General features: G+C 35.1%; 1 protein-coding gene across 1 annotated transcript in view; it reads right to left on the bottom strand.

The window, feature by feature from the left end:
• The window catches only part of LOC107726638 (CUB and sushi domain-containing protein 3-like), a 274484-nt gene that overhangs the window by 123519 nt on the left and 126724 nt on the right, over positions 1 to 24241 (bottom strand). Inside the window, exons 25-31 of the mRNA XM_016536300.1 lie at positions 20256 to 20447; positions 15139 to 15220; positions 13175 to 13377; positions 11751 to 11942; positions 11035 to 11173; positions 8196 to 8383; positions 7685 to 7879 (exon numbers count right to left, since the gene is read on the bottom strand). Of these exons, the coding sequence (XP_016391786.1) occupies positions 7685 to 7879; positions 8196 to 8383; positions 11035 to 11173; positions 11751 to 11942; positions 13175 to 13377; positions 15139 to 15220; positions 20256 to 20447 (1191 nt within the window). The remainder of the gene's footprint in view (positions 1 to 7684; positions 7880 to 8195; positions 8384 to 11034; positions 11174 to 11750; positions 11943 to 13174; positions 13378 to 15138; positions 15221 to 20255; positions 20448 to 24241) is intronic.

Below are 24241 nucleotides of genomic sequence, written 5' to 3'. Positions count from 1 at the left end.
CCTGAGTCCAAGAACATCATCATTTGTGACTCATGTTATAATTGTTCATCTCTGCAGATGATTGTTCATGTCAATTTAAACATCTCCCAGTGCTGGAGTTACACAAATCTATAAATGTAGGCTGCGTCTCAAAGGAAGAAGTACACAGATGCGGTATACAACTCATACAATGACTTTCAAAGGGTGCTGATTTCTTTCCAAAAGTGCCTATATAATTAAGATCCACCTTTTCACACTGAAGACAACTGAGGGATTCATACACAACTGTTACCAAAGCTTCAAACATTCACTGATGCTCAAGGAGGCAACATGATGCATTAAGATCTGGGCGTGAATACATTTGAGAAGGATGATGAGGTGTAAATTTTGCTTAACCATCTTATTATTGCATTCAGTACTGCCCTTCAGAAGCTGCAGAAATTATTTAAATGTTTCCCAGAACACAAAACAAGTACAATTTACCTTGATCATTCAGTTCCAAAAGTTTTCCGAAAGCTCGTATAGTGGTGCACGTGTCTCTCAATTGTCCTCAGTGTGAAAACATGGATGTCAGAATCATACAGTCACTCTTGGAAAGGGGTCAAATATGATGAAGATGCTAGAAAAACAAATAATGTGCAGGACCTGGAGGATTTTTCACAAGAACAGTGGGCAGCTGAACTGCTCGGGACAAACAGCTTTCACAAAACAAAGAAACAGTCATTGATCATCCAGCTAAAGACACACATTAAGAATCAAGTGTTCATAAACTTTTGAACAGGGCCATTTGTGTAAATTCAACTAATTATTTTGTCTAGTGGACTATATGCATACATAACATCTGTTTATTCAGAGAAGTACTGAACGAGAAAAAAAAAACAATGTGTTTTTTATTTAGTCTAATTTTGTTAAAATTCTTAACATTTTGCAGAGATATACACTCACACATACTGTACATACACACACAGCATATATGATATCTGCTCTAACTTGAACTGAAACTCTGTAATTTCAGTTGTATACTGTATCTCTCAATATTTACAATAGCCAATTAAAATCCAAATATCTAATGCAATAAGTAAAATATTGTAAATATAGACAGTTATCAAATTATCAAGGCATGTTTTAAACTTTTTATAACTAAATGAACAAAGAATATTTTATTATTTTCATTTATATACAGCGATCAGTGTTATTTTAGCATCTTTGAGTTTCAGTTCATTTTAGTGACGCGTTTCTAAATGAAGATCACGGAGACCAAGGCGGCAGACAGCGCACCGTTTGTTTTCTTTATTTTACAAAAGCACACAGTTTTGTTGTTATTATGTGTGTACACAAATAAAAGTAAACCCTTTACAGATTTGATTGATGTATTGCTCTTATCTGTACGATCAAAACTGACGGAGTAATTTAAGTTCCTTTAGGGGCTTTCAAAAAAAATGCAACAAAACGCGCCGGCACGTTTGTCGACCCCAGAGGGTTAATAAACAGCAATATTTTCACTACAATAAATATTTATTTACTGTATTTACTAAAATATTACAATACATGAAAATGCAACAACGCTTTTGTAAGTAAATTGTTGAATTGATTCAAAGAAATGAATCTTTAACACTGTGCTATTAAAACACGAGAGAAGAAAAGATAGTAAAACTAGTCTGATAATCACACGCACTTCTGGAAACTTAATGGCCAAATAAAAAGCACTTTAACAATGTTGTCAAATCACTGTGACTATATTGTAAAGATCCAATAAATCGCACAGCCCTGCTATAGACCTATATAAAGCCAGATTATAAGTATATTATTTCTGACTTCCTTTGTGAGGGATCAATCCTCTCCAACTCCCCCATAATTCACACTCTCCACACATGCACATATACACCGTGTCCCTGCCGTCTCCAGAGGCACAGGTAAGCCGCAGTGCATAATCCAGCATCTCTTCACACCCCTGAGCTGGTCTAACAGTGTGTAAGAGACAGCCGTCAGATGCCCTGTCAAGTCCTTGTGGGCTTGTGTGCACAGGGTGACACAGTTCATACACGAGACCCCAGCACAAACACATCCATTATTGATCAATGCTTTGCAGGCGGAAGAGCACAAGCCTGACACGACACCTATGAAGAGACTGGCAGGAATGAAGAGTGTTATGACCGGTATCTCATCCTCCATGACAAACACAGAGAGCAGAGTAATTGGCAGGAGATGATCTGGACAGAGACTAGCATTTGAGTTGTAAAAACATAAAAATGTGTAACTAGTGTCGAGGCACAGCTAACTGTAGGATAGTTTTACTTCTACATCTGTAATCTGACAAATTTGAATGTGTAATAGGATATTCAGTGAGAAAATGTTATTGAGAATCAGTTGAATAATAAAAATTGAGAGTTAGACTATACTGGAAATAAATTACTTTTTTTATAAGGTTTTTGAAAGAAGTCTCTCCTGCTCACCGAGGCTGCATTTATTTGATCAAAAATACAATAAAACAGTAATATTATGAAATAATATAACATTTTAAAAGACCTGCTTTCGATTTGAATATCTTTTAAAATATGAAATAATATAACATTTTAAAAGACCTGCTTTCAATTTGAATATCTTTTCAAATGTAATTTATTCCTGTGATGCAAAGCTGAATTTTTAACATCATTACTCCAGTTTTCAGTGTCACATGATCCTTCAAAAATCATTTTAATATGCTGGCTTGCTGTTAAAAAATTACATGAAAATTACATGCCAAATACTATTGGTGTTCAATTATCAATAAGGTTTGTTATTATTAAGGTTATTATTATTTTTTTATTAAGGTTTTTTATAGTGTTGAAAAATGTTTTTTCTGCTTAATATTTTTGTGAATGTATTTTTTAGGAATCTTTGATGAAAAAAAATCAAAAGAACAGCATTTATTTCAAATATAAATCTTTTGTAACATTATAAATGTCTTTACAGTCACTTTTGATCAATTTAATGCAGCTTTGCAGAAAAAAAAGTATTAATTTAGATCAATACTAATAGAAAATAACAATAACAGAAATAATTCTTTAAAAACTTCTTTTAAAAAATCACTTCATTTGAAAAATAAAAAATATTTTTAACATATTAAAATAGAAAACAATTCTTTTAAATTGTAATATTTCACAATACTACTGCATTTTTTATCAAATAAATGCAGCCTTGGTAAGCATATGAGACTTTTAAAAGCATTAAATAATCTTGATTTTGTTTTGGGGGTGTACTAGAACAGGATCTCGTACTAGGTTGTTCGAAAAACAAATTTTTCACATATTTTACATTATTACAACACCTCTCTCCCCAGTCTGGCATGAACGGCTCAAATAGTTCCTGTATCAAATGAAGGCCCGCCTTCTGAAATACGAAATGTGCTGTGATTGGTTAGCTGGGCCAGTGTGTGTTGTGATTGGCACCACTCGGCATCATGCCCCTTAAACCGCCTGCGAGCTTCAGTGTAAATATTGCGTCAATATCAAATCAATTTGAGCGCGATTTAAACCCGGATGATTGTAACCACTCTAAGTTCGTCTGCCTTGGGAAAGCTAGCGTGTCTCCGACATAGTGATAACACTCGTTGCCTTCTCTAGTGCAGCTCAATCAGGTCTCGTCCCATTTGTCGATATTTGTGACATCACAAATCCCGGAAAATATACGTTGTAGTCCAAACGAGTTGTTCGTTGTAGTTTTTGAAAAGTGATTTCTGTTAAAGGTTGGGAAAGCGATTTCTGGTAGCCAATGTTGACATTTGAAATAACCAAAACAAACACGCCCCTACCCCAAAAGGGTCTCTCCCCAATTTTAATAGCTCCGCCCCACACATACGTGCGCAACCCAGGCAACGATTAGTTCTCCACACATACGTACGCAACCCAGGCAACGATTAGTTCTGTGAAACAAAGCAAAACCAATGTTACAACGTGTCTAAACCGGACGCGAGTGGTGCGGCGCAACAAAATACTATGGAACTCATTATAATCAGTGATGCTGTCTACACCATAGATATATATACATATCTATGGTCTACACTGGATGCGGCGTGGCACGACACGACAAATCCCTGACAGAAAACATTTTCCTCTTTTGTTTTTTATCCGCCATCTCTATCTTTCTGTCACTCGGCTCGGCTAATGTCCGTCCTGTGCACTGAACTCTCTCTCCTCCACATCATGAGTAGACACGCCCCTTACTGCTGATTCTACAAGTTTGTTTTGCTATTCAGCCAGAATCAGTTTTCTAAAGCGTTTTTTTTTAAATCGCTTACCCCACCTTTAAATAAAATATCTCCTTTTGAAGTGGACTTTGAACTTTGTAACTTTACAGATCTTTTTTACGATCAGCAAACAGCAACATTACAGACTAACTAAAGTTGAAAAAGCGAAAAAGCATAATAGGACCCCTTTAAAACAGTAACCAGAGTAAATATTGATGAAACTGTCCACTGAGATCTGAATCCACTCAACATGCATCTTGTCTGATTAGTCAGCAACTAGTTAGCCACACAGCTCACGCTAAAGAAAAACTTTCTTCAGTCTGTCTTCAGTCTAACCCTCCCAAGGCATAGCAAGAAACATCACAAAATATCAAAATATGCTGAATATAAAGTCTTTCCATAATATTTCCGCTGTCTCCTAGGAGATCTGGGGAGCGATGCTTTATATCAGCAGCTCTATGAAGATAATTTGCAAAATAGCGCAGAACAATGAGCCATTACTAAATCATTGTGAGTTGTTACCCGCTGCAGTGTAACAAAAAACCATCACTTTTGTTCCAGCGGACGGGCGGCTCATTCCACATGATGCATTTCCAACACAATCTCATTCAAAGAGGGTTAAGCAAGGCCACACATGCATGCATGCATGCAGAAAAAAACCCCTCTGAAATCAATAGACCAGCCTTTGGTCCAGATCTGTGCAGTATCAACTCAAGGCTGTGTCCGACGCCTCATGCACAAACATGTGAAAACTTCTGTGCCATTTCTTTGTCATTCATTTCTCTACCATCCCCTTGTGTCCTCTATAAAATACAAGGATACAAAGACCTCTCTGTAAACTACATGTCTGTTTGCACAGAGAACAAATACTGGTCTCAAAGACCATACTCACAAATAATAATCTGACAATGTGCATTATCATGCAAACATCTTAAATAGTAATATCTCATCTAAAAAATGTCATAAATTTAAGATAAACCCTACATGACATGCCTTGATTTTTGACTCTTCCTCCCATCCAGTCACTTGACTTCAGTATATAGTATGTAATGCCAATTTTTCACAATCCAATCAGTGATATTTTAGTATTATTAATATATTATTATAGGATTTGTTATTTTGAATTTGCTTTTATTTGTATAGTTTCAGTTTTTAATTGTATGTGATTTTTTTTTCATTTTTATTAATTTTCTTTTTGTATATTTCTATATAACTTTTAATTTGAGCAATTTTAGTACTTCAACTTATTTCAATTAGTTGCTAAGGCAAGATTTCTTTTTCATTTATATTTTTTCTTTTTTTCTTTTAATATTTATCATTTATTTCAGCCTTATTTCAATTATTGAAAACAATTTTTATTAGTTTTATAGTTAAAATTACATTAAAATTAAATTTTGTAGCTAAAATTAAATTAAATTAAAACCACTGGATCCAATCAATTGTCAAAATCATTCTAAAATCAGGAAATATAACAAGAAAACCCTTAAACAATATAATATTACCTGTGAAACCTTGTAAATGATTAACAAACCCAATGAATACATCTACCTTGAAATTTAAGCATGTTACCTCAATTTAGTTCTACATGCAAATGCTCTGTGTGTGTGTGTGTGTGTGTTAGGGTTGGGCGATGCGATCTATAATAGAGATTTATTATATATAGATCAGTCTATAGAACTCATTATAATCAGAGATGTTGTCTATACTGAATGCGCCATGACACGACAAATCCCCGACAGTAAACTGCTGCTGCGTTCTGTTTATGACGTGCTGACACAAATTTCAAATGATTTTCAACGGTCGCTTTGTCGTGTCCAGTCAGTGTTGCCAAGTCCGCGGTTTTCCCGCGGAATTGGGCTACATTTACACTGTTGCCGCGGGATGTTTTTCATGTCCGCGGGTTGAAGCAACCCCAAAAACGTGATATTTATCCCCTGGAATGCGACTTTTACCGTGGGAACCCCACCAAAAAATGGTGTTTATTTTTACCGGGGGATCGCCTCTGAAAAGCTATTGGGCTAGTTTTGGACTAGTTTTGAGTAGCAATTGGGCGGGTTTTGCTGTGAAAACCTGGCAACACTGCGTCCAGTGTAGACAGACTTTAGCTGATGCGGCGCGGCGTGACACGACAACTGTTGCGTCCGGTGTAGACACGGTGTAACGGTTGCCTGTTACATTATAGTACATAAAATTTCACTTACCACATAAACAGAGTAAGGAGAGATGACTGAGGACGATGGCGAATGATTTGCAGATCCTCAGTACCACTGAAACATATAATCTTGTAAAATGTCTGGTAAGTACAGCCGCTCCATAGTATAAACAGAGTATGTGCGATTGCGAATCTCGAAAGTGAAAGTGAAACTAAAAGCGATCATGCATTCAAAAGCACGATGCCAGTTTCAATGCCAGGTATAATAGCGGCTCCCTGATGCCGAAATATATATGTAGTATAATTACCCAATTATATAACTGCGAGGAAAAATATTGAAATATATATTTTCCTCCCATCTCGTATTTATTCCCTTTAGGGGTTCCACCTACACGTCATTTTTTCCGAACACGGTATTGGGATGTGGGGGGAGTCACGATGCCGGCTCAACATCGTGATGTCTATTCAGCCATCGGCGATGGACGATGGCATCGTCTATCGGCCCAACCCTAATGTGTATGTGTGTGTGTGTTTTCAATGTTTATTCAATGTGCGCATTTCGTCTTACATTTTAAATCAACATGAAATCAAAATGGTCCCGATTTAACATAATATACATCACTGGTGTTATTAAGAATGATTCATTAGTGCACATTATTCCACATAAAAAAATTTTTTTTTCATATTCTTTCATCAAAATGTATCGACTAGCTCCGCCCCTGAAATAACTTATCAAATAAACAAAATCAAACTCCTTTCTACATACAGAAATATTTCAGATTACTCAACTTCACCATAAAGAAAAATTTTACCTTCTTGTTTCTGTGGGTTTATTGAGTTGCTTCTAAACTCATAAACCAGACTCTTATAATGAGGTGATTTTTGATCGTTATTATCAGGGTTTTGTTGACACTCATTGAAAGTTCACATGCACACCTTACTGTGATTACACCTAATCAGCCGACGTGTAAGGTCACATAAATGCTTTAAATGATGCTCGTTTATTAGCGAAAGGTCATCACACATCGATTTTGCCCTTTTCTGACATCTTATTCACGGTCTAACAAGTGGCAGTTTTCTAGTATGTGGTTTATTTATTTGCAAAACGTATTTTTCAAATGATCATTTTCAAAAGTTATGGAGTACATGTAAACACCCTCATGTTGATCTGTAGAATTCTGACTATCATTCACAAGGAAAAAAAAAAAAGGATAAAACATGCAAACAGACATATCCCACACAGCTCCAAAAATAGATGCAGTTATTTGGGTCGTAAGGGGATGTTCTTCTTATATTCACACACAATACAGATGGGAACGTGAGCGTACCTTGGCAGCTGGGCAGAGCTCTGTTCCACTTGGGTCTGTTGGTGCCGCCCATGACACAGGTGAGACTGGAATAACCCTGGAGCTGGTAGCCTGGATCACAGTGGAAGGTCACAGTGGAGCCCAGCTTATAGTCTCCACCCAACCGAGTGCCATTCATCACGCTGCCCGGGTCAAAACAAGCCTCACGCAGTTTAGCTATACGGAAGAGGAACACAAGACATATGGCGTATGATAAAGCTGTAGAAGATGAAAAGATCTGAAGGGATAAAAACGCCAAGCGGTGAGTCACTGTCAACCTTTGAAACTTTCCAGTTTGCGCTCAAGCATCTTGAAACTGTATATCATGACAGTCCTAAAGGAGCCGTTTACCAAAATATGAACACACTGTCATCATTTACTCGCCCTCAGTCGATAAAAATCAATAAGTGCATCGCTCAAGGGGACAAATCCAGTTCGAGAACAGCCCCTTTCGGGCTCTTTGACCACCAGGCCGAAACAAAAGAGCAATTACCTTTGTATTCCAAATGGAAGCCCGTGTAGCTCACGGATCCATCGCTGCGGAAGGCAATGTGCATGATGTTGGAGCTGCTTTCGACCTTTTCAGGCAACTTGCTGTCTTGAAATGTGCCGATCAGATGACTGTTGCTGTGAGGTCCATCATAGATGTACAAGAAGTCATAGTTGGGCTCAATGCTAAAACTGAGACAAGACAAACACAGTATAGGATCAAAACACAGTGCAAATTGCGATCGATCGACTTTTTTTCTACGCAATTTACTCCTCCTGAAAGATTAGTTCAACCACAAATGAAAATACTGTCAGCATGTCATTGCAAATCATTGCACACAAAAGGGATGATAAAAAAGGTATCGAAAAGTGAGATTTTAGAAAACTATAGGAGGAGGAATACAGCACAGTCATTTAAACCTTTTTGATGGTAGATATGGTGTTTTCATGCACATTATTGTACATTATTTTTGCTTCTGTACATCTTTATGTACAGAAGGAAAAACTGAATTGAGCTTGTGATGTCAAGATGGAAGCTTGTTAAATTGTCATGTTTTACAGCAATCACTATTAGCATTTCTACACTGCAAAAAATGACTTTATTTATTAGTATTTTTGTCTTGATTTCCAGTACAAATATCTAAAGATTCTTAAATCAAGACACATTTACTTGATAAGGAAAATGACTTAAGAGATTAAGTCGTCTTCTTTCAAATGTATTAAAATCGAGTGGGATTATTCTTAAAACAAGAAAAAAAACAAGACTTTTTTTTTATCCCATGGGCAGACATTTTTTTCTTATTATATAAGCACAAATTCACTTCATTCTAATACAATTTTCAGAATAACAACACTTAAAATCTTGTCATTTTTCTTCTTCTTTTTAACCTTTTAAATCTTCATATACACTTTATACACAAATTCATATACACAACTTATTCTCTCTTTCTTTTTCTCTTGTTTTCCAGTACAAATATCTAAACTTTCTTAATATTTTTTTTTTTGTGCACAGATCACAGTCTGATACCATACTCTAATTTACAGTCTAAGATGGAACCAGCTATGGGTCAGTGACGTGACGACATTTTTTTGTCACAAATTCACTTCATTCTAATACAATTTTCAGAATAACAACACTTAAAATCTTGTCATTTTTCTTCTTCTTTTTAACCTTTTAAATCTTCATATACACTTTATACACAAATTCATATACACAACTTATTCTCTCTTTCTTTTTCTCTTGTTTTCCAGTACAAATATCTAAACTTTCTTAAATGAAGATACATTTACTTGAGAAGCAAAATGTCTTGAGCCATTACGTCTTGTTTTCTGAAAAATATGTCAAAATGAAGCAAATTTATGCTTAAAACAAGAAGAAAAAAATCTGAAAATAAGAAAATTAAAAATTTTAAGCATAAACTCATTTCATTATATAATTTTCAGAAAACAAGACTTATCTTATAAGTCATTTCGTTATTCTACAGTAAATATATCTTGATTTAAGAATGTGTAGTTAAAATAAGTTTTAATTTTGCAGTGTAGAAATGCAAATTGCTTATAAAGTATGAAGGCTGCAAAACAGGAAAGAGAAAATAAGCAGCATCCTATTATAAACATGAAAATTCATCAAGTGCTTATTGACAACATCACAAGCTCCATCCAGTTTTCACTGTGTGCCTGGCTGAAGATGTTAAAATCTGTGCCTGTGATCTTCCTAAAAGACCTTTTGGGTCATCTGAGGCAGAAAATGTTTTGAAGAGCCTTTTCTGAATATGTTTCAGGTGGGGGAAATGTTATGAAGTGGAAACATCCGATGTGGGTGGAAAATGCACATAAATGGCACAGTGATGCTTTGGGAAAATGTAGTCAGAAAAGGCTTCACTTCACATTAAGTACTGTATTGAGAGCAGACGGCTGTATTAATGTCATTAAGAAGATTTGTTTATTGTCCCAGGTCTGCAACAGTAATGCATATTATGCATTAATATATATATACATATAATATGCCATTCATTTGAGACAAATTTGTAAATACTGTAATAACGTCACTTCAAATAATGAATCGCAGGCCTCTCAGAGAATATCTATCTTGAGAGATCTTTTTCCAATTACTACACTGATTGTAAAACTCACAGTCTGATACCATACTCTAATTTACAGTCTAAGATGGAACCAGCTATGGGTCAGTGACGTGACACTCATTTTATATGTTCAGATGTAATAATTTATTCAGAGAAACATTAAAAATGCACATCATGCTGGCAACAACTTGAAAACATCTCCTCTATGATTAACCTTTTCAAAAATTCAGTTTGATATTTTTTGTGGGACAAAGTCAAAATGTCTAGGTAGTTTATCCATCTTGAGAAAAATTTAAAAAATGCCTAATGAAGAAATATAAAAAAAAAAGTCATTAAAAGGCTGAGACACTTAGGGGGGGGAAATTTTAAGTAGGCTGGAATAATCTCGTCTTTTTAAGCAGTGAAATAAGCACTTGAAATGAAATAAGGCAACATTTCTATTTTTCATGTAGTTTAAATTGATATATTAAAATAACTAAAACTCAAATAAAAATGAATAAAAACATACAGCTATACATAGAATAAGGAACAAGAACTATTAAAAATGACAAAAACACAAAACAAATGCACTAAAATTAAAATTAAAACTAACAAAATAAAATTAAAATATATAAATAAAAAAAATAAAATGTATTCAAAATATCATTAAAACCTATAATAGTATCTCGGTGATGGTTACACCACTTTTTAGAGTCATTAAAAAGTTTCTTCTTTTTTTTGGACAACAAAAATGTATCTAGTCCTTTAAGTTGATGATCATACCTGATAAATGCCAAGGAAATGACGTAATCAGGGTGAACCGTGATGAACCAATCGCAGTCCTTGCTGTGTGGGTACGGATGGGGGAAATTTGGTGACAGAATGAATCCAGATGAGCCTGTAATGTTTCCACCACAAGGAGCTGGAAGAGATTATAAAGTACATACATTTTTTCCCACCCATAGTGAGCAAGCGCTGCTGTTTGATTTCAAAACGGCTAGATATCATATGAGTAAATTACCATCTTGGCTAATAAATCATTCGATAACTAGCTATGAGTCAAATTCAAATCACCCCATTAATATTCATGAGCAAAGCTGATAGGTTCCTGCCCCCCACCGTTCAAATTGTTCTAAACCTCCAGCTCTGCCTTTAAACCAGACTGACCATTAAAATGTCTAAATGTGACTCAAACTTAAAGGCAGTTGAAATAAAATAGGTTTCACAGACTCCCGCTATCCAGAAAATAAATGCAGTTTCCTAGAAGCATTTTTTATGGGAAGTCTTCACCCCAGTTTCCCACAACCCAGAAGTTTGAGCGCTGTGATCAGAACTTTCCATCAAAGAGATTTATTATTTCAGGCCTTTTATAAAGGGTGATTCAAGTCACTTCTGATAGTTATTTTAGATATTTCGTCAGAGCTGACAAGTGTGAAATGAGAGGCCGCCTGTATTTCACAGGCCTCAGGCGGCATCGCTGCAAATTGAATAAATCTCACCGATACATGTAGGAGGGCTGGGCTGCCAGAAGAATCTGTTGTCCACCTGAATGCAGGTGATCCTGGGCTCTCCTTGCAGGTCGTAGCCCGGATCACACGCGAAGGTCACCGTGTCGCCGGGCTCTTTGCCCTCTCCGCTGCGGCTGCCGTTCATGGGCGTCCCCGGGTCCCTGCAGGCAGTCGCCACTGAACCTGCAAAATGGGAACGGTGACCAGCTGTGCTCACTTTTCACTTACCAGGATGTCTCCACAGGAGCTAGCATTTCCCGCTCGGAAATGAGGTTGCGTGGCCTCGGTAGCAAACAATGGCTCACTGGGGGCTCTGCTAAGCAGAACACGGTCTAATACAGGTGTGGAATAAGTCTGAGCTACAGTACAGCAGTCCTGCTTGACTGCAAAATCACTCGCTAAAGGATGCAGGGTTTTTTAGTCTCTTTATGTACTTACTTTGAAAAGGCTTTTACTTTCTTCAGGCAGAGGAACCATTATTTTGGCCAAGCTTCCTTTTTTAGGCAATTAAATTCAAAGTGTTTTATGCAAAAAGTAAAATGTAATAAAAACAATCCATGCATGTTTGCTACACCGTTTTTTTTTTTTTTTTTACTAAATGAACTTAAGGAACATACACTACCATTCAAAAGTTTGGGAGTGTTTCTATTTTGACAGAAATTAATTATTTCATTCAGCAAGGATGCATTAATTTAATCAAAAGTGACAGTAAATGTATGTATAATGATACTGTTCTCAAGAGTGATAATAATAAGAAATATTTCTTGAGCAGCAAATCAGCATATTTCTGAAGGACCATGTGACACTGAAGACTGGAGTAATGATGCTGACAATTCAGCTTTGATCACAGGAATAAATTACATTTTAAAATATATTCAAATAGATATTTTTAATTGTGAAAACATTTCACAATATTACTGTATTTTTGATCAAATAAATGCAACCATAGTCAGCATAAGAGACTTCTTTCAAAAACATAAAAAAATCTCATTCCACCCCAAAAATTTTTTAATGGTATAATTAATTATTTTTATTCATATGCACCAATATAACCTCACACATTTATGTTCATACAGTATGTTATTTTAATTTAAACTATTTTAAACTATTAAACTATTTTTATATATGAAAACCAGTGAAAACAAATCAAATCAAAGTTTTGAATCGATTCATTGAAATTAAGGGTTTGGAATGATTCATAAAAGATGAATCAATCACATGCGACTATAATCATGACACACCATTATAAAATTAATAGTTTAGAACATGATATAAAATTTTAGTCATGCTATGCACCCCTACTAAAATGTTTCACTGTTTATCAGCGTTAAGGCTTCATTAGGCTGAACTTTTTTTTTACTTGATACTAGAACGGTGTACTGTGAAACTCTCTGGTTTTAAAGAAAAGTACTTACTTGAGAAATCAATGGCAAATCCAGATTTGCTAATGTAGAAGTCCGTCTCAAACTGGATGGTGACCACGTTAAGAGTGCTGTGAACGCCGTCGGGTAACAGTGAACCACTCACTTCCTTCAGGGCCATCTCGTTTTCCGGATGCCCGTCCCAAACCTTCAGGATATCATGTGATGCCTCCGTGTCAAATGCCAAGAACTGCAGACTAAAAAAAAATAATAATACAGCCTGATTCACACTCACTTACATAGATTGAAATCCCCACACTTAATCTAATCAAATAAATAATTAGGTAACACTTCATAATAAGATTCCGTTGGTTAACATTTGTTAAAGGGATAGTTCACCCAAAAATGAAAATTCTGCCATCATTTACTCACCCTCAAGTTGTTACAAACCTGTATGAGTCTCTTTCTTCTGATGAACATAAAAGAAATTTGGTAACCAAACTGGTCCCCACTGACTTCCATACAATTTATTTATTTATTTTCCCCCATACTATGGAAATCAGTGGGGACCAGCAACTGTTTGGTTACCAACATTCTTTAAAATATATTCTTTTATGTTCAACAGAAGAAAGAAATTCATAATTTTCATTCTTGGGTGAACTATCCCTTTAACATGAACTAACTAAGAAACCGAGGCAGACAGTAGTGAAGTATTTTTACTCTGCTGTAAAAGTACTTTTCAAGTGTCTGTAAGTTATAAGTGTTTTTATTTAGAAAACTTTTACTTCAGAACATTCCAAAGTATAATATTGTACTTTTTTACTGCACTACGTTTCATATTAAATATCATTTAATACGTAATTACATTAGAAATCTAGTACTTTCTTACTTTTACTCAAGTAAACGTAATTCAAAGTCTTACTTGAGTACAAGAAAGCACTACATTTTCTTAAGTATTAAAGGTAATAAAAAAAATAAATTAATAAAAAAAAAACTTTTTTATTTATGAAATGTAGTGCAGTAAAAAGTATGGCATTATGCTTTGGAATGTAATGAAGTAAAAGTTTTATAAAGAAAACCCACTCTGATAAAGTACAGATACTTTTTCAATTTACTTGAGTAAAGTAAAAATACTTCACTACTGTCCACCTCTGCTAAGAAAATACTTCTAAAGCACATAAATACATTATAAAAATCACAAGTTGTATCTGTTAAAGGTAAACTGTGTAATTTTTGGCTATACTAACATCACCAAATCAACAGATAATTTAATAAGAAATATATTCCAAGTGTTTCTTCATATTTTAATTAAAGAATATTTCTATTTTAGTATTTATTAATATGTTGAAATAGCTTCATTTTTATTTTATTTTCAGTTTCAATTCTAAGTTTTAGTAATTTTGTTATGAGTTTTTGCATTTTTTAATTCATTTTTTATATTTATATTTAGGATTAATTTATTTTTATTTCTTTTATTTTTAGTAATTTTAGAACTTCAAATTAAACTTTAAATTTTATTTAGTTGTCGAGGCAACATTTCTGATGCCGTCTACAAAACTGAAAAAAAAAAACATCATAAAAGTACCATAAAAGGAACTCAAATGACTGTTTGAAAAATGTTATTATTCTGCTGATTTGTTGTTGCTAGTATGGCAAAAAATTACACACTTTACTGGACCTGAGTTTACATGACCTAACAACTAACAGTTGTATTTGTATTTACTAACGTATTAACTAGAGCCCGACCGATATATCGTTTTGCCGATATTATCGGCCGATATGAGCCTGTCGCCGATATATCGGTATCGGCAAATATGCCGCCGATATGATTTTTTTTTTACAGAACATATAACGCAGATAAAATGCTTGAAATGGTGTAATTACTTAGTTTGTCCAGCAGAGCGCGCTCCATTGTTTGCTACTGGCGACCTGGATGAAACGCTTTAAAGCTTAAGTCTATGGAAAACCATTGAAACTTTGAACAGCCATATCTCCATAACGACGCGGCGAATCCGCACCAAATTCGGGATATCCCTTCATCTCGAGGAACCCTCGATGGATCAGCCGGAGCAACACTCATCTCATGAGCAAACAGGCTTCCTTGTGACAAAGAACCTACTGATATTACAATGGTCATATAATGAATGCAGAGACGGCTCAGATAGGCAATCAAGAAATAGAAAGCCAGCCCCTGGAGATTATGATGTCTGATATCATTTCAATGGTCTCTTTAGAGCTGGAGTGTGTCTCTCTTTTTTAAATACTTTCATATATTCAAGTTCAATTTGCAGAGACAACGAAGTAAACCATTCGTAGGTTGATTCACCTGAAAAGTGTAAACAGTGATTCTGTGGGGATATCAAAACATTGGTCTTTTTACTTGAGCACCACAAGCGTAGAGCAACACTTTGAATCAACCAATCATGTGAGTTTGGGGCGAGACTAAGCGTTTGTTCAACCTATGGCAGAGTGGGTGGAGAGTTTGGGAAACCTGTTTGAAAACAGTCAATATTTTTTGCAATTCTTCTGAAATTAATTTGTCTTACTGCATGATTATTTAAATAAACTGTGAAAATATGAAACCAGTTAATAGCACCTAAAAATATACGTTTTCTTATATGCATAATGTTTTCATATTAATGCTCTGAACTTAAAAAATACACAAACTATTTTTTCTTAAAATGCTACAAGTCCCAAAAGCCCACCCTCAAGTTTCTACACTCTCAGAAAATAAAAGTTACATTGTTGTACCTTATTTACCCCCAAATGGTACATATTAGTACTCTGAAAAGTACAGTTTGGTAAAGTGAGCATATTAGTACCTTTTGGAAGGGTACCGCCCCAGTGACAACATTTTTTTTTCCTGAGAGTATATTATATAATGTTTTAAAAATGAATGTTGAAAAAAAAAAAAAGTGTGCTATTTCTCAGCTACCCACCTACAACAATAACCAGGTTGTGTCACTAACAGACCAGCATTGCCAATAAAGCCTGAATGATGAAAATAAAATAATGCACAAACAAATTTTTCTTGCAATTATTTAACAAGCCACATCCTAGCAACTCAGAACACCTCATCAATCATTACATTGCTCATTAAAGCACTTGTTTCTGTAGCACATTATGGATCAGCCGGAGCAACACTCATCTCATGAGCAAACAGGCTTCCTTGTGACAAAGAACCTACTGATATTACAATGGTCATATAATGAATGCAGAGACGGCTCAGATAGGTAATCAAGAAATAGAAAGCCAGCCCCTGGAGATTATGATGTCTGATATCATTTCAATGGTCTCTTTAGAGCTGGAGTGTGTCTCTCTTTTTTAAATACTTTCATATATTCAAGTTCAATTTGCAGAGACAACGAAGTAAACCATTCGTAGGTTGATTCACCTGAAAAGTGTAAACAGTGATTCTGTGGGGATATCAAAACATTGGTCTTTTTGCTTGAGCACCACAAGCGTAGAGCAACACTTTGAATCAACCAATCATGTGAGTTTGTGGCGGGACTAAGCGTTTGTTCAACCTATGGCAGAGTGGGTGGAGAGTTTGGGAAACCTGTTTGAAAACAGTCAATATTTTTTGCAATTCTTCTGAAATTAATTTGTCTTACTGCATGATTATTTAAATAAACTGTGAAAATATGAAACCAGTTAATAGCACCTAAAAATATACGTTTTCTTATATGCATAATGTTTTCATATTAATGCTCTGAACTTAAAAAATACACAAACTATTTTTTCTTAAAATGCTACAAGTCCCAAAAGCCCACCCTCAAGTTTCTACACTCTCAGAAAATAAAAGTTACATTGTTGTACCTTATTTACCCCCAAATGGTACATATTAGTACTCTGAAAAGTACAGTTTGGTAAAGTGAGCATATTAGTACCTTTTGGAAGGGTACCGCCCCAGTGACAACATTTTTTTTTCCTGAGAGTATATTATATAATGTTTTAAAAATGAATGTTGAAAAAAAAAAAAAGTGTGCTATTTCTCAGCTACCCACCTACAACAATAACCAGGTTGTGTCACTAACAGACCAGCATTGCCAATAAAGCCTGAATGATGAAAATAAAATAATGCACAAACAAATTTTTCTTGCAATTATTTAACAAGCCACATCCTAGCAACTCAGAACACCTCATCAATCACCTAGCCACACCCTAGCAACCATTCAAGCAACTCAGAACACCCTAGCAACCCCCAGCCATATCCTTGCAATTCAGAACATCCCATCAACCACCTAGCCACACCCTAGCAACCATTCAAGCAGCTCAGAACACCCTAGCAACCCCCAGCCATATCCTTGCAACTCAGAACACCCCATCAACCACCTAGCCACGCCCTAGCAACCAGTCAAGCAACAGAAGACCTCAGCAACAACATAGAGATACCCTGGCAACCACTCAAAAACCATGGAATCATGGTATCAACTTGTGCTTGCCTGAAATACTACTGTTATTTTCAGACATGCAGTCTCTAAAAATCAAGATAGAAATCTCAACAGAACATGAGGGTTGACATAACAGCAGAAAGCGATCTGTGTGGTCAACAACTACCTATTTAGTATTGGAGGAAAAACTCCAGAACCTTTAGCAAAATTAATATTGTATATTGCACTTTATAACTGCATGTGATCTGTTTTGTGAAAAGGATAAATAGCTATATAAAGTGAGGCATTTATCAGCTAGCTTTTGCATGAAATATTTAGCACAGCCTCAATGTGCACCATTTTGATGTCTAAATTCCCAAGGCGCTGTCATAAGAGCAAGCAGACCCTTAAGGCAAGCTTCCAGCAACTGCTCACCGGATACCATCTACAAAGAGCACGGCTATTTCATTCTGACTGCTCTATTCTTCATCAATTTCATCATACAAAAGGCAAGTATATGCTGCACTACCATAAACATTGACAACTCTATGAGACCAATTAACTTAAGTGAAGTTCTTTTATAGTTAGCCTGGGATTTAAGCATTTTGAGACAGAGGCTTTGTTCTGAAAACATTGTGATCTACCTGTGCTGACTACATAGGTAGCTGTGGTAGCATCTTTAGTGATATGGAACTTTGCAAGTGACTGATTTGGAAACAAAGAAAAAAAGAAACTAAAGACAATTCCCTGCTGCTGATTAGAGACGGTTTGGCTAGTAGACCAGCAAAGTCACTCTGTTCACTATAGAAGCCCATTTCCACCACAGGATATATAAAAAAATTTTTAAAAAAAAGGTAATTGCGACATATCTCATAATTCTGCCTTTTTTCTCGAAATTCTTACAATTATGACTTGAGCTTATATTTCGCAATTCTGAATTATTTGTCAAAATTCTTATATAAAAATGCAATTCCAACTTCTCTCAGAATTGTGAGATATAAACTCGAAATTGCTAGTTTTTATGTGTTATAACTGGTTTGACCTTTTTGCTGATCAAATGGTCATACAGCATGACAAATACATTTTTGAAAGTATAAAAAATCCATGTGGTTTCTCAATTAATTTGGGGTCATAATTTTTTTTTTTTATACAAGAATAAAATACAAGAATAAAATAATGTTGACTGAGGGCATGCTTAATGATTATGAAAGTGCCCAAGACAAACCAGCAAACAATATGCTTTAACTGGCTAATGCTTTGCTAGTTAAACTAGTGGAGGAGCATGCAGAAGCTGTAAGTAGTAAATTAATGCGATTAGCAGGTTAAAAACTTTGAGCATCTCAGTTGTCTATAATTATGCAGCTGGGGACCAAATCGCCATCCTGGACAACATCCCATTCTGGGAAGCAGCAAACAGCGTCCAAAACACAACATATGCTGGTCTTTTCAACATGGCAATTATAAATATTCACTCTCCAAATGAGTATGTACTCAAAAACCATTTTCCCCATGAGTATTTCAAGTTTGCACTGTATAAATCTCAAGGCTACGTGAGCAAAAGATTATCTAGTCATTAACAGTACAAGCTCTTATAAGCACATTAAACTCAGGATTTGAGCAATGAACCGATCTCTGATTAACAATGCAAATGAATCATTGAACGGCAAAATATAAAACACAACCAGTAAACATCTAAGCTAGCATAGCTAAGCTAAATGTTTTGTAGTTCTCAAATGACCAAACAAGCAGGCGACACTAAAATGATTTTCTGCACATTAACAAGAAATCAATAATGCAACATATTTACATGAATATACATTCCTGGTGCATAATTAATGTTCATTGCAATTTAAAAATTACTTGCTGCAGCTCTGAAATTACTTTGCATTTATAATCAACATCTTGAATCATGTAGAAACTAAAAATTAATTTAAAAAATATTTAAAAATAAATGTATTTAAATAAATTTCATTTAAATTTAATTCAATTGTGTGTGTGTGTTTACTTGTTAATTTCTCATTTCTATATTGTACAAGATTTGCATGTTAACAGTCAAAAATGCATTTATAATCTACATCTTGAATCATGTAGAAATTAAAAATTAAATACTTTTTAATATAATTAATACCTTTTTTTATTGTATTTTAATATATATGTATGCGTATGTGTGTGCACCATAATACATTAACATTTGTAAATAAAAAGTTTGCTAAATAACATTATTATGAAAAATGCTTTAAACATTGTTAGTTGATGATACCTAATGCATCTAATGTCAATGAACTGAACCTTACTATAAAGCATAACCATGGTTTGCTTAAAGTTGTCTCTATATTAAACTGGGATAAAAGAAAGTACTCAAAATCAGAAAAAATTACACACTTCAGATTCAGTCTTGTGTTTACATGAAGAAGCCATACAAGGTGAACAAAAACAACAATTACGTCAATCTTCACAACGCATCGGGATCAAAGTTTAATTGGGTAAAATGTGTAAGACGGAGAAGGACTGAAATCAGGCTGTAAACACATCAAACACAGAGCTGCCGTTCCAGCACCGGTGTAAGATGCGTGACAGATTCTAGTAGATCAATTATTCACAACAAAAACAAGCGTGGTATTTGTAGTCACACAACGGACACAGCTGCACGTGCAATTAAGTGGAATCCATGTAAGGATAAATGCTCAGGATTAAGGATGCACATGCCAGTGGCTGTGGCCGATGTCTCGTCCTGCTGCATGTGAAGGGTTGCAATGGATTACCTATGCATGAGGGGAGCGGGTGGTCCCACGTCCGTCTCTCGCCCGTCATACATCTCAATATGCTGCTGCCATGGAGACTGTAGCCAGGATCACAGCGATACGTGACCACGCTGCCAGCAAAGTGGCCTTGGTCGCTGACTTTGGATCCAAATTGTGGCACACCGGGTTCGTCACAATGAGAAAGTTCAAAACCTGGAGGAGAAAAGCATGTGAAAGGAACATCAGTGGGTGTTTTGAAGTGCTCCCAGGGGGTGGCTTTAGATTTGAAAGATTTCAAGATTACTGCTATATGAAGGTCACATTAAAACATCTTTTAAAACTTCTTGCTTGGGAACATCTTACCATGTATTCATCATTTTCATTATTCATCACTCCCTTTTTTCCCCTCCTTTTTACTTTTCAACTTTTATCTTATATTATCTTTTATCTTATTATTATTTTTTTTTTTACTCATCTCAGACCCAGACTTTCAATCTTAAAACATGAAAATTCCCATAATCTCAAATAGTATTATTTTAGTACCATTTTATCTTTCTTTTTTTTGTAGTTTGTGTTGCATTTGTGACATTTTTATTCATTTACAAATATATCTATATAGTTTTTATTAATCTGTATTTATGAGTTTTATTTTATTTAGTTTTAGTTATTTTAATACTGCAAGTTTAGCTAAATAAAAATTTGAAATGTTGCCTTGGCAACAAGCTGAAATTATATATATATATACACATTTAATTTTACTTCAGTTAACATTATTTCAAATAAAACGTTTTTTTTTTCTCGTTACGTTATAGTTCTTAGTTGACTATAAAAACCCTGACCGTCATACTGCAATTCATTTGTTTTTCTTTTCTCTTTTATTTCAAATATTTTGCACGTTAATATTTATTGGATCACAAAAAAATGTATTATACACTTTTACACAAATTAAACTGACATCATTTCCATCACACACAGCACTACTAAGATTTATTCAAAAGTTATTGCACTTGGTTTTTAATGAGATAAATGTATAAGTAAAAATATAACATTGAACTTAAAAAACATATACATTGAGTATTTAGGATACATTATCACACACAAACCTAAATAAATTAGAGAGAGTGTGAAAAGTGTGTTCTAAGAACATTTATTTTCTAAACGTTAACATGACTAAAGATGGCCACGGTTGAAGAAACACGCAGCTGATATGTTAGAGACCACCCAGCCATGTGTGGAATTGCACCAAGCTGCTGGAGTTCAAAATAGAGTACAAGACCAGAATCATGTGCATCCAAACATGCTTGCTGAGCATTTCATTTCAAAACCATGGGTATTAATATGAAGTTGGTCCTCCCTACTGCTACTGGATAAAAATGTCCACTCTTCTGGAATGGTTTTCCACTAGATGTTGGAACAAGGATGTAGGAATCTGCACATTCAGACAAACAAGCAGTACTATAAGAGTAAAGCTAAAATAGCAAAACCTATTAATCAAAAGGGGTGCTCAGATACTTTTGTAATGTGTAAAAATAAAATTTGAAAGGACTTCCAAATTGTTTTTCTGCTTCATAACAATCATATCAATCATTTCAACAAAGTTAACCTCTAAAATCAACTGAATTGCAGGGCTGCAAAATTGTCCCCGAGCTTCCAAATGAAGTTCCCACTCTCCCCTTTCTGATTTGTACAATTACATTTTACAAGCAAACACAATTTCCTGTGTATTTCCTATGTCATATACAATTACAGTGAAGAGGAGTACAAATAATATCATTCCAACCGTTTAATCCTAATCAGATTTTAACGGGAGAATGATAAAGCTAATTAATTCATTAAAACTAGGTGTGGGTGAAAGAAACACAATCCAAGCCCACCAGGAGTTACTCTCCCAGCGGACCGACACACGGCGTTATGAAATTCACTTTGAGTCTGCATAATGCAACCTTGTTATGCACATAAAACAAAGAAATAAATCCACAGCCATAATAATATTCACATTTATATGAACACACAGCCTGATAATACTGTGAGACAATAACATGAGCAACACTGCGCCTGCCAATTAAGACTTTACTGACTGGAGATGAAAATGCAGAGGATGTTATAGAGAGTTTATGGATAATAGCAGATTCATTCAGCTCTAAAATCTAGTCTTGTGTGAACACACATATCAAAGCAACTAGCAGAATTAATCAAGATAATATCACATTAATGATATTGATACAGTAAACTCAGAGAGTCCAGTACTTTTGACTACTGGCATAAACTCTGCAGCTTATTCTGCCCACCACTACATGTGTAAGTGGGCAGAATAAGCTGCAGAGTTTATGACAGACATAATATAATTGATTTTTTTTTTTTCTTTAAGCATTTGAAAGAAGTCTCTTCTGCTCACCAAGGCTGCATTTATTTGATTAAAATACAGTAAAACATTAATATTGTGAAATAGTATTACAATTTACAATATATTACAATAAAGAACTGTTTTGTATTTAAATATATTTTAAAATGCAATTTATTCTTGTTATGACAAAGCTGAATTTTCTGAAATTATTCAATTTCAAGAAACATTTCTTATTATTATCAATGTTGAAAACAGTTTTTGTAGCTTAATATTTTGGTGGAAACTGTGACTACATCCAAATGTACATTTTATTGTATGTATTATAAAACATAATATTTAATGTGTGAAAGTCTTGTGATGCTTTTTGTTACTGGAAAAATAAAATAAAATTAAATTAAAAATATCAATTATTTCCATGTTTTTGCAACAAAATTATTTTTTATGATGCATGGAAAGCACTCCATTTCTACCACCCTCTCCTTTACAAACGCACACATTCTGTACAGTACAGACACATACCCGCACACACAGAAACGTACACACACACAGAAACCTGTTGTCAGCGCTGCTCTGATGATTTTTATCAGTAAAACAGTTTAACAACTTAAAAGCTACATGTCATTTCTCACAAGCGGAACCGGGAACACTTTCCATAACACCCGATGTACTTGCTACATCGTTAGAAGAATGGCATCTACGCTAATATTAGTCTGTTTCTCTCTTATTCCGAGGTCACCGTTGCCACCAGATCCAGTCTGTATCCAGATCAGATGGTCACTGCAGTCACCCGGATCCAGTACGTATTCAGACCAGATGGTGGATCAGCACCTAGAGAGGACCTCTACAGCCCTGAAAGACAGCGGAGACCAGGACAACTAGATGAACACCAGATACAGATGTTATTCCCCTGTAAAGACCTTGTCTCAGACGACCACCGGGACAAGACCACAGGAACCAGATGAGTCTTCTGCACAATGTGACTTTGCTGCAGCCCTTTAATTGAACTGCTCCCCGACTGAGCCTGGTTTCTCCCAAGTTTTTTTCTCCATTCTGTCACCGATGGAGTTTTGGTTCCTTGCCGCTTTTGCCTCTGGCTTGCTTAGTTGGGGACACTTCATTTCCAGCGATATTGTTGACTTGATTGCAAAGATACTATTTAAACTGAACTGATGATGACATCACTGAATTCAATGATGAACTGCCTTTAACTGAAAAATGAGTGTTTACTATTGTCACTTTGCATTATTGACACACTATTTTCCTAATTAATGCTGTACAGTTGCTTTGACACAATCTGTATTGTTAAAAGCGCTATATAAATAAAGGTGACTTGACTTGACTTGACAAGCGCGGTAATACGGCGCTGTTCTTGAATCAGATGAACTTACAGTTTCGCTATTACTTGAGACTCTGCTGCCGAACTCTGTTGAGACGCACAGACTCAGGTAATTCACATACTTTTAATCTCTCTCTCTCTCTCTCTCTTTCTTTCTTTCTTTCTCATAATTGCATTAATAACTGCATTATTCTGCTATCAACGGCTCAAGCCTCAATTACTGGGTCTAAAATGGCGTTTTGGAATTACAAATGGAGGCGTGGGATGACACGAGTTAGAAATTAATCCTACACACAAGTGCGTTTTAAGGGCAAACACCTGATGAAT

This window comes from Sinocyclocheilus rhinocerous, unplaced genomic scaffold, assembly GCF_001515625.1.
Source record: "Sinocyclocheilus rhinocerous isolate Xijiao unplaced genomic scaffold, SAMN03320098_v1.1 scaffold5, whole genome shotgun sequence".
NCBI lineage: Eukaryota > Metazoa > Chordata > Actinopteri > Cypriniformes > Cyprinidae > Sinocyclocheilus > Sinocyclocheilus rhinocerous.
The sequence above is the reverse complement of the archived record's forward strand: the minus strand, read 5'-3'. Positions and strand labels throughout refer to the sequence as shown.